Genomic DNA, 17,564 nt, shown 5'->3' on the forward strand with positions numbered 1-17,564 from the left:
CCCCCCCCCCCCCCCCCACCGGCTCTGAAGTGTCCATGGTGGTGCTCGGAGTGGAGGTGGGGTTAACCCCAAGTATCGCATCCAGCTCTTTGTAGAATCGGCAGGTCGCGGGGGGAGCACCCGAGCGGCCGTTTGCGTCGCGGGCTTTGCCTTAGGCACTCCGCAGCTCCTTCACTTTAATCCTGCACTGCAGGGCGTCCCGGTCATGGCCCCTTTCCATCATGTCCTTTGATACCTTCCCGAAGGTATCGTAATTCCTACGGCTGGAGCGCAGCTGGGACTGTACAGCTTCCTCACCCCAAACACTGATGAGGTCCAGCAACTCGCCATTGCTCCATGCTGGGGCTCGCTTGGCGCGTGGAAAGATTCGCTGATAGCACTCCACACCACGCCGGGCTGAGCAAACAGGAAGGGGATTTTTAAAATTCCCGGGGAATGTAAAGGGAATTACATGGTTGGTTACCTGAGGTCAGGGCAGTAGAGTTTGAACTGATGACCAGAGTGGCTAGAACAGGCATTGTGGGATACTGCCGAATAATTCTGGAGGCCATTCACAGCGCATTGGGTGGCCACACTGGCGCCGCAGCGCAATACTTGCTATTCCTCTCGGAGAGGTGGAGTACATGCAGCGCTGCAACCACGGAGATACAGCGCTGCAAATGCCTAGCCAGTGTGGACGGGGAGTGAGTTACAGCACTGGGGGAGCCTTTACAGCGCTGTAACTCACAAGTGTAGCTAAGGCCTAACTATCTTGCAGGGGAAAAGCTGCCGTCTGACTCAGAGAAAGGAGATGTATCCAGTCTGCTGTTTTGATAGAGCTTTTCTTTATTCCTTTCCCCGCTTCTTCTCTCTATGAATCAGCTGCAGAGAGCATAGTTTTATAAAGGCTAGGATGAGAAGCTCTTTTAAAAAATAAAAAATTCTTCTAAATTCGTTGACTATTTCCCCCCCGGAAGTGAGAGAGAGAGAGAAGTTATTAAAGTACTCCCTTTTTCCACAGTAGTTTTGGGGATCTGCACAAGTCACTTACCGAGTACCATGAAAAACCTAGTTAGGACAGAATATGAAATCCTCTAATAAAGCCTGTCAACAAGCAAGCAATGAGCTCTAGAGGATTTCTGAGAGAAATGTTGTTGTTTCCAGCTTCATATACTGGATATGTTGTTTATCCACCCTCACCAAGGATATATTTGCCTCCAAGAGACTTGTTTTTCTCAAAGAACCTTTCAGGTTTTTTGTAATTAGATTCTGTTGAAGTTGGAAGCAATTGAGCTGGTTAGGTGTAAGTGCCTTTTATACCTTAGTTCCATCTATTGATTATTCTGCTCTGGGACCATGCTAATTTAAATATGAAAAGAAATACAAAACTAATTTGAAGTGTGTAAAGTAATATTCGAGGCAACTTTGTGCTCTCCAGTTTGCAAATATTTCACTGATAAATATTTAATGCCTAAGTCTAGAAGCTAAAGGAAAAGCTACCGTTATTAGAATGTGCATTCAAGTTAATGTCTAGTGACACATGGAGAATGTTGTCCATTGAGTTAGCAATGAACTGATGCAGAGCTTCAAGGCTGGCTGTTTCTAGCCATGATCTGGCTCTTGTGAGTCCTATATTGTTAAATATATGTATTTTACAATGCTGTGTAACAAGAATGAGAGAGGGAAAAAAAACTAACCCCAAAACCACTGAAAGGATGAGTTTCCAGCTGTCTGTCTGTCTCAGCTCTGAGGAGAGGATTTTTTATGCATATCCTAAGAATGGTCCTACTGCCAAGGGAACTGCGGCCAATGGGAGCTGCAGGGGCAGCACGTATCAACTATCAGTTTCTGCAAAAGCAAACAAGACATCTTAGCTTTATGGAATCCTAGGTAGTGTTGGAGACGTTTTTTTTATTGATTTTCAGAAAGAAACAATAAAAAATACAAAAAGGTAAATGACTTACAACCAGTATATATTTCTAAATTCTGCATGCTTCACGGGATTGGCAATAGATATATGCAATTACAACACTTTACAACTTGTCAAAACTACAAAAACAATTATGAACCTGGAACCTTGATGCATATTCCAAGGGACTGTCCATCAGTCAGCAGCTTTGGAAAGAGAACTCTTAACTTTACTTCTGCTGTGTAACAGATTTTTTGTGGTAATAATATGGCCACGTTTTAGCACAGCATTAAAAAAATTCATACTAAGGACCACTTACATTAGAAACATAGAATCACAGAACTGGAAAAGATTTCGAGAAGTCATATAATCCAGTTCCCTGCACTCATGGCAGGACTAAGTGTTGTTTAAAGTCCATCCCTGGCAGGTGTTTGTCTAACTTGCTCTTAAAAATCACCAATGATGAGATTCCACATTCTCCCTAGGCAGTTTATTCCAGTGCTTCACTACCCTGACAGGAAATTTTTCCTAATGTCCAATTTAAACCGCCTTTGCTAAAGCCCATTGCTTCTTGTCGTACCCTCAAAGGTTAACGAGAACATTTTTTCTCCCTCCTCCTTGTAACATCCTTTTATGTACTTGAAAACTGTTATCATGTCTCCCCCCACACTCCCCCAGTCGTCTTTTCTCTAGACTAAACACAGTTTTTTCAATCTTCCCTCATAGAAAATGTCTTGCTTACAACACTCCTGCTAATACATCTCAGAATGATGTTCGCTTTTTTTTCAACAGTGTTATACTGCTGACTCTCCTTTCGCTTGTGATTCACTGTGACCCCTAGATCCCTTTGTGCAGTACTCCTTCCTAGGCAGTCGTTTCCCATTTTGTATGTGTGCAACTGATATTTCTTAAGTGGAGTACTTTGCATTTGTCCTTATTGAATTTCATCCTATTTACTTCAGACCATTTCTCTAGTTTGTCCAGATCATTTTGAATTTTAATCCTATCCTCCAAAACACTTGCAACCCTGCCCAGCTTGGTATTGTCCGCAAACCGTATCAGTGTACTCTCTATGCCATTCTCTAAATCATCAATGATTTAATCATTCTGCAGTAATCCAGTATCTGTCAAGGAAAGGTTTGATTTGCATTAGTATGGTGGTTGTTGAAGATGTTCATACATTCACAAATTTAATACATACATGCTGTCTGAATGTGATTCACTTTTGGTTGAGCAACTTACTCTCATGCATGCTATAGGAGAGACTCTGATACAGATAAAGTATTGCCAGGTTACTGGACTTCAAAGATTGTGATCAAAGGTACCAAGATTTGGTATGCAAAGGGTAAAACTCAGTTTGATAGTGCAAACTCCAAGTCTAGAGTTGGATATATTAAAGGTATTGAGATGGATTAACTGTGTTAATGAGATCGTGCCTTTTAGGATTTGACAGTTGTGTAAACGTGTAACTGGCCTTTTGATTTATGTGTGAATTGTAAAAGTAGAACTATTATAAGTGCAAACATTTACCTTGCAGTAACAGTAGAGCTGTTTCTGGTAGTCTGGATTCTAAACCAGAGGTACTAACTTTGTAAATTGCTTGGTTGGCACTTTAGGGAATTAATTCTAACAGCACTGATTTGTTAGTGCTTTAAATTTGAAAAATTTAAATACAATGAGAAACTTGATTTGCTTAGTTTTCTCCTCAGTTCCCCAATCTGCTATATTGTGTGGGTCTTTTAGTGTGGGAATGGGTTTTAACAAAAAACAGATGTTCTGATGGCCCTTTGCTTTAAAAAAGAATATTTGAGTCCCTGTAGGGACTCAACTAATTATCAGGGCATCAGTGAGGAATTGAAATGGCTGTTTAGATAAATTTATATCTGACATAATACACTTAAAAATATCTAATTAACATAAACACAAAGAATTTTTAATGAACAAACCCCCAACCAGAATGTGTTTAGCACAGCAAAAAATACATAGGCATACTTTTCAGTAGAGGTGACTAACACATGATGATGTTCTTGATATCTGGTGTGCAGATGGTTAAAAATGATGCTGTTTAATCCAGGGGATTACCTGTCTTCATAGCCTTCTAAGCGAAACCTCTTCAGGGAATCCTACCTGATTAGAATATGTAGCAGATGGCGGGTGAGTGTGTGGGGATGCCACACTTCTTAAAGATATAGAGCATCTCTTAAAATATTGTTAATCAGAATACTTGAAAGGGAAGATTCTGTAGAATAGACAATATTCTGGTGCATTCTGTTTTACAGTGTATGGTAACCTACACTTGGGGTTTCACCTTGTCTGATTAGGGTCATAGTGTGTTTTTTTGTTTTTTGTTGTTGTTGTTTTTTTTAAAGTGCCACATGTATTCATCATCTTTAGATTGCCAGTAAAGGCAAAAACCTACTTGATAGACCATTCCTTCAAGAGCTAAATTAGGGTTTAAAATTTTAATAGGCCAAACCTCCCTAAGGCACTCAGATCTAAATCCTACAGATCTCTGGGGGAAAGTTTGTAAAAGAAGTAATGGGACAGTGAGAGGTGGTAAAGAAGTTTCACTTAAGATGAAACTGCCCACTGATGAGTACACCACAAAAGTAACTAGACATAAGGGGAACTTGTAGGAAAGGTGCAAGGAGAAGGTGTTCATCCTCAGGTGAAAAGGGCAGAAGAATCCCTTACAGTCAGTGGGGTACTGGTCAGTATGATTAGCTAGCTACCAGATTGATAGATTCAGGACCAGCAGCCCCGACCTTGGCAGTAGGACCATTCTTAGGATATGTCTACACTGCAGTTGGTGTGATTGCAGTTTGTGTAGGCATATCAGCGCTAGCTTTAACCTAGCTAATGTGGCTAAAAATAGCAGTGAAGATGCAGCAGCATGAGTGAGGAACGTGAGTACATACCTGGGGGGGTCAGGTGGGCTTGTATAGCCTGTGCCACGGCTCCATCGTCATGGGTCACTGGCATGGGTATACCTATATGAGCTGCAATTATATCTCTGGTTGCGGTGTGCTAGAGGGGGCAGGGTAGGCTACAGCCAGGTTGGCTAGTGCCTGCAGGTGGGGAGCAGCTGCACCAAAGCATGCCATAGAGCACACTCTTCCTGAAAGTTTCTCCTACCTTTCACTCAGCCCAAGATAATGCCCAAATAAACAAATCTGCTGTACTTTGTGCCCAAGCATTGAATCATTTTCCTCACACATTGAGACCTTTGATGGTTTACCACTATCCTTTTTCAGAAAATTACGGGTTCTTTCCTTCCCTGCACCCACATTTCACTCTTTTGTGTGTTTATCTCTTGCATCCCAGTTTCTTAAACAAAATATTTTAGGAATGGATGTGTTTTAGTCATTGAATATTGTCTGTCAAGGAAGCTAGAAATCAATACGTTTTGTTAATTTCTTAAAGCTGCTAATTATTAGAGTAAAGGAAATTAAATATCAGGTTGCTGGTTTAGCAGAGAGGATCAACACACAGAAATTGCCCTGAAAATAGTTTACTGAGGTGTAGGGCAAGTTTGAAAGACCAAATGGACAAGAGTAGTTAACCCTTGACACTGACATAAGCAGGCAGGGCCTAAAACCCCAGATGGCTTGTGGTCATTGACTGACAGATCGGTTCAGGTTATATATGTGCTTTAATTATGCTTGTGAATGGCATTTGAATTCTTACTGGAAAGGTAGTTAGATAAGGAGGGATGTAACTAATACTGGAGTTGGATTAAATTTTCACGTAAATCTTATCAGTTTGTAAATAACAATAAAAATGTATCAAACTATCAACAAAATATGTAGCATTGTTTATTTTGTATATTTTTCATCTTTCAGAAAACTATAAGGAATGCTTATTGTAGATAGCAAGATTCTTAATATGATCTGTGATTTTTCATAATCCCTCCCTTTTATTTTTCATAAAAATAGCATATGCAGATATCAAAGAGCAAAACGGTAACACATTTTTAACACCTAACTTTGTGTTTTCTCATGTGAAGCATTTGTCTGAATAACACTTAAAAGAATTTCAATGTTATCTTCAATTAATTCAAAGGGACCGCCAAAAACGTACCCAGGAAATAATGAAGTAAATAACTTCTTAAAGCTTATTTCATATAAAACTTTTTGGTGACTTTTACAACAAATTACATCTTGAAAACATTGTCTTTGATTCTGTTCTCAGGCTTCCTGTCGCAGTGATGTTGCGGGAGGTCTTTTCTTGAGAGGTCTCCTCAGTTGTGTAGAGAAATAGTCATTCTTATTCCAGTTTCTCTGGACCCAGCATCTGTAGCAGGGGAACAGCTATATTACCATAGTGAGAGAACCTAAAAGATATTTAAAGAATTAAGAGAGGGAGAATGGCATTTATATCTATTTTTGGCAGAGTCCATGCTGCAGTCAGATAGTGTTGAACCACCTGTCAAGAAATCAGGGAAAGTTCTTCTGTCCCTGCCAGTCGGTCAATTATTCCCATGCTTCAGCATACCTAGGATTACTATATTTAAACATTAAAAAAAGAGGACACTCCACGGGGCCCTGGCCCTGCCCCTGCCCGCCCTCACCCCAACTCCGCCCCTTCCCCGGCCCTGCCCCAACTCTGCCCCTGCCCTGCCCCAACTCCGCCCCTTCCCCAAAGTCCCCGCCCCCTCCCCTGAGCGCCCCGCATTCCCCCTCCTCCCTCCCAGCCACGCGAAACAGCTGCCCGAGCGCTACCGGCTGCACGGTTTGCAGGGCAGCCCCCAGACCTCCAGACCCTGCACCCCCGACCAGGCGCTTCCCCAGCGCAGCCGGAGCCCGGGAGGGGAAGCGCCCGGCCAGGGGCGCAGGGTCTGGAGGTCTGGGGGCTGCCCGGCAAACCGTGAAGCCGGTAGCGCTCGGGCAGCTCGGCTCTTCAGCTGCACAGAGCTGAGGTGTCTGGGGGGAGCTGCAGGAGGATTCCCCCGCGGCAGTGGCGGCCGCTGCTGCTCCTCATATCTTGATGGTGTGTATGCAGAGAAAGAAATTTGCAGAATTCTTGTGCTTTTGTTTTAATTCTGCTGTCTCACGTGTTTTTTCTTTCTGTTGGATGCTTCAGCTGAGAGACACAATGCCCTGGAGTGGAATGGAACATGATTTGAGGGTACTAAGAGATTCTCTGCTGTGGTGGCAGGCTTGATGATTTTGCCTATGGGATGGAAATCCATCCAGTCCTTTCTGTGGAATTGACCATGAAAACCAAGTGATGAAAGCTGCAACTTCTCAAAGAGTATTTGTTTTATATTGTCTTCTATGAGCTGAAATTACTCATTTCACTGTAGAAGGTAAAGGGTTTAACTGGAAGAGTGTGTGAGGCTTTAAATACCCATTTCAAAGGCCTATTTAATCTGGGGTGGGTTAGTTGTAATGACATAATCCAAAAATAACAGTCTCCTCTCTATGCTCATCCTTGCTCCAGGGCTGCAGCTAAAGGATGGCAAATGCTAATCTCCTAATGTTAAGGCCATGACGTATTTGTCAACGGTTTGCCACAGCTTAGAATTCCATTGGGGTTTTTCATATTTGTATGTGGACTGAGAGGTTAATTCAGGTTCAGATATTTTGATTCAGCTAGAACAAGGGTAGGCAACCTATAGCACGTGTGTCAAAGGTGGCACGAGAGCTGATTTTCAGTGGCACTCACACTGCCCGGGTCCTGGCCACCAGTCCGGGGGGGCTCTGCATTTTAATTTAGTTTTAAATGAAGCTTCATTTTAAAAACCTTATTTACTTTACATACAACAATAGTTGAGTTAGATATTATAGACTTATAGAAAGAGACCTTCAAAAAAAAAATTAAAATGTATTACTGGCACGCGAAACCTTAAATTAGAGTGAATAAATGAAGACTCGGCACACCACTTCTGAAAGGTTGCCGACTCCTGAACTAGAAAATATATATTACATGGTTTGGCCCTTTAATGTAAACCCTTAAAGGGGAGACTGCCTCCTACCTAATGGTCAGGCAGACTCTCTTCTTTCTCTCCTCCCCACTCCTTTCCAAAATCCTTCAAAGGAAATAGTTTAAAAAAAAAAAAGCCACCCACCCCCAACCGCAACTATATAATGGCCTGCTAATGTACATGAAGCATGAGGGGGTGTGAAGTGGGGGGAACCTCAGTTGGACTAATTTATATTTCTTTACTTAAACGAGTCATCTGATGGCTAGTGGTATCCTTTGGTTGCCAAGAGATTAGTCAATTGGAGCTGCAGCACCCCTGTTTATCTCATTTCTGTATTCTTATCAGCCTCTGATCACCTGAATTCTCCCATGCAACTGTCCCAGCCTGAGGTTGCGTTAGCAATACCACTTGAAGGGCAGTCCCTTTCCCAGTGAGTAGCTCCAATGCCGTTAACAAAAATTTATGAAGCACATGAAATAAGTGAATGTTAATTTTTTTCCAAGGAAGGTAAGAGATGGGAATACTGTAATACTTACACTAAATATGCAAATGCTAGTTTTAATGAAATAAGATATTTACTGTTTATCCATTGCAGGTTTATAGAAGTGTGACATGCAGTGTAAGTGCTAGCAAACAACTCTTTCTCTATTTTCTTAAGTGGATTGGCTGAGCAGATTGGATAGGACCAGAGGAGTGGCGTCTTCACCCGGAGGTCTTTGACTCAATAATCAGAGCCCTATGTCACCGATCACTCAGCCTCTTTGCTTCCATATTCAACATGAAGATTTCCCATTTCTTCTCTAGGTGAAGGGACTACTGACCCCGTAGCCACATATATGCTTTCTTGTCCATGGCCAGAAGGATTGCTGTATACCTTTTCCTTGCTTGCAGTACTCCGCTAGGCAAGTCAAAGAATAAAGGAAAGGGCAGAGTAATTCTAGTGGCCCCTATTTGGTCAATAAGGCCCTCCCTGGTTTTCAGATGTAATTGAGATGGCATCTTACTATGCGCTACTTCTCCCAAACAGGAAGGATCTTCTGTTGCAGGCAGCTAAAACAAGGATAGTCAGAGGATCTCAGATGAGCATTTTAGCTTCTAGGAAAGGAGTGACAAATAGGACATATTTGAGGACTTGGTTTAGATTTAGGACTTGATGTGAAGACTTCATGTAGAACTGGCCAAGAAAAAGGCAAATAATGTATTGGAATTTCTGGGGAGAGGTCTTGCGTTGGGCTTAAACCTCAAACAAAAATTTCAATAGCTGTAATTTCCAGTATTTTACAGACAAATGCAAGATGATCTCCCACCGGGACATTGGAAGGCTTTTTGGAGCAGCCTCCTTGGCATCTAAATTTAGTGTTAAATACCCTAAATAAACCACTTGAACCTCTGTCACAAATCTGTTTCCACAAAAAATGTTTTTTCCAGTTGCCACTGCTTCAGCAAGAAGAGTTTCAGAACTAGAAGCTTTATCAGCTGAACCACATCACTGCACTTTCCAGCAGGACAAAGTTGTTTTAAGAACTAAGGCAGTTTTCATTCCTACGGTAAATTTGGTATTCCATAGGCACAGGTCCTTTCATCTTTCTGTCAGCATCCAAGTCATCCTATCAAAAACTGTGGCATACACTGGTGGTTAGGAGACCACTGCAGATCTAAATTGAATGCACTAGCCGTTTCAGAATACCACTGTTGCTTTTTGTTTTATACTATTCATCAGTGAATTGATATGCGGGCAGGGGACTGGACTCGATGACCTCTCGAGGTCCCTTCCAGTCCTAGAATCTATGAATCTATGAACCTTGGCTGCTTCCTTACATCTCCAGTGACTAAAATGATGCATTGCAGAATCTTACAAGGCCGGAAGCCTTCCTGCTCCCACAAACGTCCATGCTTATCCTCTGAGTAATGGCTGCTTCCTGGGCTGAAGGGTCATATGCATCCTACAAAGAGGGAAAGCAGTCGCTTGTTTGTCAGTACCCCTCTTTACAAAGTTTTATAAGTTGGATGTGCAAGCCTCGTGTGGCTTTTGATCAAATGGTTCTGTGTGCCATGATACCGCAGTGACCAGACAGGAGTCTTACTCAGTTGTGTATACTTTACCATCCTTGGCTACTTGCTGATATTGGACGTACCACCTCTATGGGATCTGCAGACCTCCCTTGGACAGAAGAATAGGAAAATGTATTTTAATGTACTGAAAGTTTCTTTTGTTCTAGTGGGAAGCTCTGTAGACCTGTCTTGCCCGCCACAAGCATTTTTCATTTCCAGGAGACTAATTTCTTTTTGTTCTTGACATTTTCACTTGCCATGCGTTAGGCCAGAATTAATACCTGCTCTGCTGCAAGAAATCTTAATATTAAGTTTCTGGTGTTTCAATAAGCTGCTAATCCTTTGAGAATTGAATACATGAGCAACAGCTGTAAAAGCATCTTGAACTGATGGAATTTGCAAGGGGATAGCCATTCCCATCTTGTCCTGATGGATCTGATTCTGCAATAGAAAACCACTGGAAATGGTCTGTGGTGATCTCAGTGGAGAGGCCAAGGATTTAGTGAGCAGGGAAGAGATTGAACTACTCTCAGCCATATGTGTGTGTGTGTGTGTGAGAGAGAGTGAGTGAGTGAGTGATCAGGGTGAGGATTGACATACATTGTTGGAATGATGTGGTGAAGCTTACATTGCACCGTGCATGCTGTGGGTAACCAGAGGAATTCCTCTGTTCAGGGCTGTCAATCTGACACCTTTCCTGAGTCTTTAAAGTTCATTTAACCAAGACAAGTAATTTATTATTTGTATTATCAGCACCTAGGAGCCCTCGTCATGGACCAGGACTCCATTATGCTAGGCACTGTACAAACACAGAACAAAAAGATGGTCTCAGCACACAAGCAGCCTAATAGTTGTCAAGTTTTTTGTAGGCATTGTGGAAAAGGAGAGTTTTGAAGGAGGGATTTGGAGGAGGATAATGAGGTAGTTTTATGAATATTTAATATATGCACATCAGCTGTTTACCTCAACTCATTTCATGGTTCTGTAGCATCTGACTTGTTCCATTTCATTACCTGGATTATAAATGAATGTGTTTAAGTAGAGTCTGAGTATACGTTCTATCATCATGTTTATGTTGAGCCCCAGCTTCCATTTTTTCCCAGTTCCAGAAATGTGTAGTGGTTTTGATTTGCCTAGATTTATCCTGATAGTTTTAGTTATTTTCACTGACAGTGCAAAGCTGCAAGATCTGTGAAAGCAAGGTAAATAGCTTTGTTTGGAACTTTTAGCATCTCTTCAAAGCCCACTTATATTTTTTTAAAGAAAAGATTAAAGTTCATATAAAAACTCTAGTGTAATTGGCGGTTGATCATTTAACGAACTCAGAGGTCTGGACTTTGTTTGGTTATAAGCATCTTTGTTTTAGATGGGATTTTCAATAGCTCTGTCCTAATGCATGGGAGGTTTCTTCCACTCAGGTTAGTTCAACATGGCAGACCAGAGGCAACGTTCGCTGTCTACCTCCGGAGAATCATTGTACCATGTTCTAGGACTGGACAAGAATGCCACTTCTGATGATATAAAAAAGTCATACAGGTAAAGGTTCAAAAGTCTGGTCCCTGACACTTCACAGACCATGTTTGCTAACCTTTTCAGATAGTCAGAATGTCATGTTCAGTGTGTTATGTAGTCTGTGCTTAGATATATCAATACTTCTTAGAAGAAAACATCTGGTTTCATCTTATGTCAACTGGGATGAGACTATATAGAGTACTTCACATGAGCTGTTAGCAAATTTTGAAAATTCAGATATTGGAATTAAACTGCTTGTTTTTTTGATAATTGAATTCTTGCAGATCATTTCTTTCGGTATTTAACTTAATCGTGTTAACAAATGTGTAGGCAAGTGTGTTAAGAGTTAAACTCTTTGCCTAGAAGTTATGCAGTTTCTTGCCAGCTCAACAAGAAGCATAATTGTGTCCAATCATGTCTAATTCCCTGAGCAAAGAAACATGCACTGAAGATACAAATGATGTACATTAACTTTTGTATCAGCAATGTGTTTTAGTATCTGTAAAAATCAGTTCGCATTTTTTCACATTAAACTTGAAATACTGATTTTTTTTAAAAGCCAGGTTTGACTTTTAACCTTAAACAAACAAACCTGGAACTGCTTTGCATTATCCAATTTTTTAATCTTATTTTTTTGGGGGGGTGGAGAGGCATCACAGTACTGTTCTTGTGTTTAATTGCTACTCATAAATATTGTGCTACAGTTCAGTATGGTTATAGTTAACAAATGGCAGTGGCTTGAACATTACACTAGGGGTCAGTAGTAATCTTTGATTGTGGATGCTCTTGAAAGAAAATAGTTTTCCTTTTATTTTTGTCTTTTTTTCAAAAGGGCAAAATTAAAGTAAGTTACCTTTATAGTACTAATAATATTTACATGAAAGTAAAGATGACCCACAAGTATCCAAAGATTAGATAAAATGCTCTCAAAATTAATTGAAATTTGACACAGTAAAAGCTATTAGTTTGACACACGAAACAAGTTTTACCTTATTGGGAAAATGACAAACTGTTTTTCTTTAGAGTGATCACCTGGTTAGTTTCTGTAAGGAAAATGAAGCTGCTTGTGTAGTTTGTTTTACAGACTTTCTATGACCATATGCTTCCTGTGCTGTTCATGTTTATAAATTTGAGACTTATTCCCTCATTTCATTTCTCTAGAAAAGCAAATCGCTTTCCCAGTCCCACTACACAATAATGGTTTCACATGAATGATAGTGATGTAATATGTATTAAACTACAGAACACTGTAGTGGAGCCATCATCTCCGAACTCCTTCACCATCCCATGGACTTGTTATAGAATTTATATATAGGAAATGGGAAACATTAGCTTTATTTAACATAAAGATGCAGGAGTAAGTCTGTTTTATAGATTGTTTGGAATCTGTGATATAGCACAGTACATATAAAATCTCTCTCTTCACTGAGACTATGGCATTTCTGGTGAAACCGGGAAATAGCCCTTTAAGTAATATTTCCATTTCTAGGGTCAAAGTTTCTAGTGTATGCTCATCTTAGATCTACACATGCATGTCAAGATTAGTGTACACACATGTTCCAACCCTCATTTTTCAGGTGCCCATCAAGGTATTGCCACACCTAAGTCTAGCACATGCAAAAGTGTATACAGCCTTTCCAATGAGTATTTCTGAAAATATGGCAACTAATTTAAGGTCCCATATGGCAAATTTCCATAGCAGGTTAAACAACCATTTCCCCCCACCACAAAAAAGGGCCAAGTATAGTTCGGTGGCATTACCCAGATTTTGTACCACAGAATTACAATGGCTCAAATAAAGTATGGAAGATTGGTTTCTCTTTTCATATCTATTAATAGGGTATTTTACCAGTTTTTCTTCAGAGATTCTTTTTATTCTCTTCCGAGTGTCTGAACTTTCAAATTTAAACAGCATTCAAAGATCAAAAGAACCTTTTTGTTCCTGAATTCAGTGACCTCAACAGGCTATATAAACTTTCAGATCCATTGTAGCCACATTGCTGAAAACTTAATGGAGTCTATAATGATTTTCTGATATCTGGTAACTGTGAAAGTTAATTCCTCCACAAGCACATCTTGAATTGAACAATAGGCTGTTTCAGCACAATGATTTGAGCACTGATCCCAAATAATTGTCAGCTCTATTTTTAGTTTACTAGACGTTGCAGATTAGATGTGGCAGCATTCTCAGATGTGGCCTTCAGAACCCTGTCATAGATTTGTTGTGCTTTCTATACTGTTATGTATGTCCCCCTTCAGTTGGAGCATTGCTACTCAGAACTTCACGGTACAAATTGCTGGATCAGATGAGCAGAAAAGAAAGCTTCCTCTGTTTTTGTACTGAAGTCTTAATCTGAAACTCACCCTGTGAGCTCTGCTAGGCTAGTGGGATAGACCATATAGAAAGATTACGCTTTTGTTACCATCTAAAGGAGACTCAATGGGGCAATGGAAAGATAGACGTGAAGTAAATCGTAATTCTGTAAATACTCTTGCCAGAGACTGGAGAGCCTGTCAGCTTTGATGGGAGAAAAGATGGACAGGTCAATCTACCCATTGTAGTAGGATGAATTACAAAAAAAAGCAGCTGAGAATTTTTTTACTCCCACCCCACAGGAAACTTGCATTGAAATATCATCCTGATAAGAACCCAGATAATCCAGAGGCTGCAGATAAATTTAAAGAGATCAACAATGCACATGCAATATTGACTGATGCCACAAAACGAAACATCTATGATAAGTATGGCTCCTTGGGCCTGTATGTAGCAGAGCAGTTTGGAGAGGAGAATGTGAACACATACTTCGTCCTATCCAGCTGGTGGGCAAAGGTAAGTGAAATAAAGATTTCTTTGCACTTATTCTGAACAGATGCTTAGCCATTCAATAGGTGCTGTACTACTGTTGGTAATTGGATATTCATGGTATTTTATTTCATTTATTTGATATTTCTGGCACCTATCCAGAACTCTAGACAGATCCCAACATTTAAAACACCATTAGAAAATCTGTCTTCATACAATACTTTGATCCATCAAATTCCCAGTTACAAATTCCCAGTTAATAGACTCTTCCACAAAAAACTGCACACCATAGCTAGTCATTTAATAGAATCACACCTCAGTCACCCTCCAGTTTCCTTTGCCTGTGAACCCTCAACCTCCCTAAATGATTAAGAGAAAAGATAAGATTAGCAGTGTGCCCAGGAAGATTAACAAATCTTAGCTCTCGTAGACTAATGAGGGAAGCAAATTCAAAAGCTGAGGACCCCCTCATGGAGAATTTGTGTTGAGGTCTCTAGCTTAGGTATCTGCATTGATATTAACTGTGACAACATGGCCAAGGAGAGAGAGGCGGTCCTTTAAGCAACCAGTTTCTGAAACATTTTAAGGCTTAATAGATTAAAACAGTCACTTAGATAACTTCCCAGAAATGTATTGTTCATCAGTATCTCTCTGTGTATTGATGGTGTGCGCTTCCTGAGTGCTGCTCAACTGCTAGGCAACAACATTCTGCACTATCTTGATCTTCCACAGGTTCTCAGGCCCTACCTGCAGTAGCACCCTATCGCAGTAATCTGTCAAGTGACACAGGCACAAATAACAGTAGCCCATTCTGCATTGTAGTGAGAGGCAGATGGAAACGATGTTTGGTTGTGGGTTTGTTTGTTTTTAGCAACAGCTGCTACTAGATTTTACAAAAACATCCCTGGACCTAATAAATTCCAAGATTGCAAAGGTGAGCCACAAATCAGAAACACACTCCCTTATACAGGCAAGCTCACTAAGTATTCCCATCTTTTCCCTCAACACCCACCATTGCTTCAGCCAGTTTGCCCTAATCACTATTCAATTTAATAGATAATGGATTATTTATTTATTCTGCTGCACCCAGCCAGTTCTGAAATGATGGAAACAGCAGAGCTGAATATTATTGTAGTCAGTAACACTGTGGCTCATGTGTCCTCCTGAACTCTCTTAATAATCTCATATGCACATTGAACAGGAGATGTAATAAATGTTATGTCGAGAGTTTCTGGCAATAAACATGGCCAGTTCCCAAGAATCATTGTGTTTTACTTGATTCATGTTTATATTGCTGCACTCATATGCATGCAAACCCTGATATACAATTGTGAGATCTTTACCACTCAGGAATGTAGAGTGTTTAAAAGAAAATATGAGATGTGAGTTATGTAAAATCTATAAATCATTCTCTTCTTTTTTTTTTTTTTTTTTTTTTGGATGGATGGAGGAGGATGTTTGTCATATGCAAATATATCTTGATTAATTACATTTCTTAGGAGCTACTCAATTCTTAGTAGGAAATCTGAACTCTTCTAGCTCACTGTGCTTTAGGACAGTGACATTACTTACCGTTCTGCATGGTGGATTAAGATTGTTTTCCAGTCTTGATGATTCAGGCAGTGGGTATGTGTTCCTGCGTAGTTGCCAACACCTTCATCTCCTGACTCCTTTGGGATGAGAAAATAGTTGTATCACTGATGGATCAGTGACTGTATAATTGGCTGAAATAAAAGAATCCTCCAGGGTAGCAATGCCAAAAGAGTTGCATTTTAGCATCATTGGGTCCCACTATTAACACCACAGGCACCTGGTGAGGGGCAAGAGAAGACGAACTCCTATTAGTATTTTGTGAGTGGTTCTTAGCCTTATCTGCACATTAGGATGCAGCTGAAACAGTAGCTCAGTATAACCCAATTTCAGGAATTTCCTTGTTCAGGATGCAGTATTCTGCTGTAAATAACGTGCGATTCTTACCTTTAAGTAGTGTTGCTTTGTCCCTTTGTATTCTGACCCTAGGCCGTCTTTGGGGAGTAGGTGGAGAGGAGAAGATTCCTTTCATTAGCTTTGCCTCTAGAGTGCTTCTCCTCAGGTTACTCTTCCTGTATATCCAGTCCTTCTCAGCAGCCCAATGTTCACACTAGACTAGAATGTTAATGACTATTTTCTTAATTAGGAAATAAAAGATTGCATATTCATATTTGTTTGATTCTGTTCCAGTGATGAGCCTTGTGTCTAAAGCAGCTGGATCTCTGTTTAAATAATTAACCCATTTAAACTGACTTCTTCTGCTGTAGTGAGAGCTCTCGGTTAGGTAACAGGAGCTATCCACTTCGTTAGAAGATGCAGCGTATGTGTTGTGTACATTCTTTCTCTTCCTCTCTTTTCTGCAGGCCCTGTTTGTGTTCTGTGGGCTCATCACAGGCTGCTACTGCTGTTGCTGTCTGTGTTGCTGCTGTAACTGTTGCTGTGGAAAGTGTAAACCTAAACCTCCTGAAGGCAGCGAGCAGGAATACTATGTCTCTCCAGAGGACTTGGAGGCACAGTTACAGTCGGACGAAAGGGGTAAGTTTCATTAACAGCAGGTGAGGAGTAGGTCATTGGAGATGGGGTAGCTGAAATAATAATCCAGCCAGATTCTTGCGCTTACGTATAGTGGCCCTTTACACCGAAAGCACATTAAATTAAATGTCAGAGCAGCTTTGCAAATCGCCTCAGGCATGTGGGAAGAAGGATGCTTCCCCAGATAAGCATGTCCAGTATGATCAATCAATCACAGAATCTGAGCTTTCGTTTTAAAATTGTTTATATCAGTGCAAACCTTGCGTTCTGTTCATGGTTTTTTTACCGATGCCTCGTTGCTGGACCGTGTGCCGCTCTCTTCTCAAATTATGGGCAAAGTGAGCAAATGAAGGAGCAGCTTTAACATCCCCTGTTGAATCCCTGAGGCTCCCAGCTCCTCTAGACTCCAACTACCATGGAGCTATGGGGAGGATGATGTACTTCACTCCACCTTTTCAGCTGCTTTGCAGCCTCCTCCCCTCGCTGGCCTTAGACGCTTCTCCTACCCAATTCCCACAGATGTCACCTCTAGGCCCAGAGACGGGAACAGAAAGTACCTGGTTGCTTATCTTCCAGGGATGGGCCAAAGATCCTAGCAGCTGTTAACAAGTGAAAATATTCTCTTTCAGTCTTTAGCTGATAATCCATGGAGCTATGTAAACTTATTTCTTTGAGGCAAGAAAATGATTTTGAGTTGAAAGGAAACAGCCTGAGTTGGGTATTCTGATTTAGCTCACTTAATCTGGAATTAATGCCTTTAAGAGGGAAAGCAGTAATGGCTGCTCTGTGCATGTATGGCTCTTGATAGATAAATTAAAACA

General features: G+C 40.8%; 1 protein-coding gene across 2 annotated transcripts in view; it reads left to right on the forward strand.

Annotated features, from left to right (window-relative positions):
* Window positions 1-17,564, forward strand: part of DNAJC5 (DnaJ heat shock protein family (Hsp40) member C5) — a 40,416-nt gene that overhangs the window by 15,109 nt on the left and 7,743 nt on the right. For both annotated transcript variants that reach the window (XM_026652664.1, XM_024219445.2), the window contains 3 exons: window positions 11,285-11,402; window positions 13,995-14,208; window positions 16,575-16,746. In XM_026652664.1, coding sequence (XP_026508449.1) covers window positions 11,296-11,402; window positions 13,995-14,208; window positions 16,575-16,746 — 493 coding nt within the window. In that variant the 5' untranslated portion in view covers window positions 11,285-11,295. The remainder of the gene's footprint in view (window positions 1-11,284; window positions 11,403-13,994; window positions 14,209-16,574; window positions 16,747-17,564) is intronic.

Source organism: Terrapene carolina, unplaced genomic scaffold (assembly GCF_002925995.2).
Source record: "Terrapene carolina triunguis isolate 2854851 unplaced genomic scaffold, T_m_triunguis-2.0 Scaffold130, whole genome shotgun sequence".
NCBI lineage: Eukaryota > Metazoa > Chordata > Testudines > Emydidae > Terrapene > Terrapene triunguis.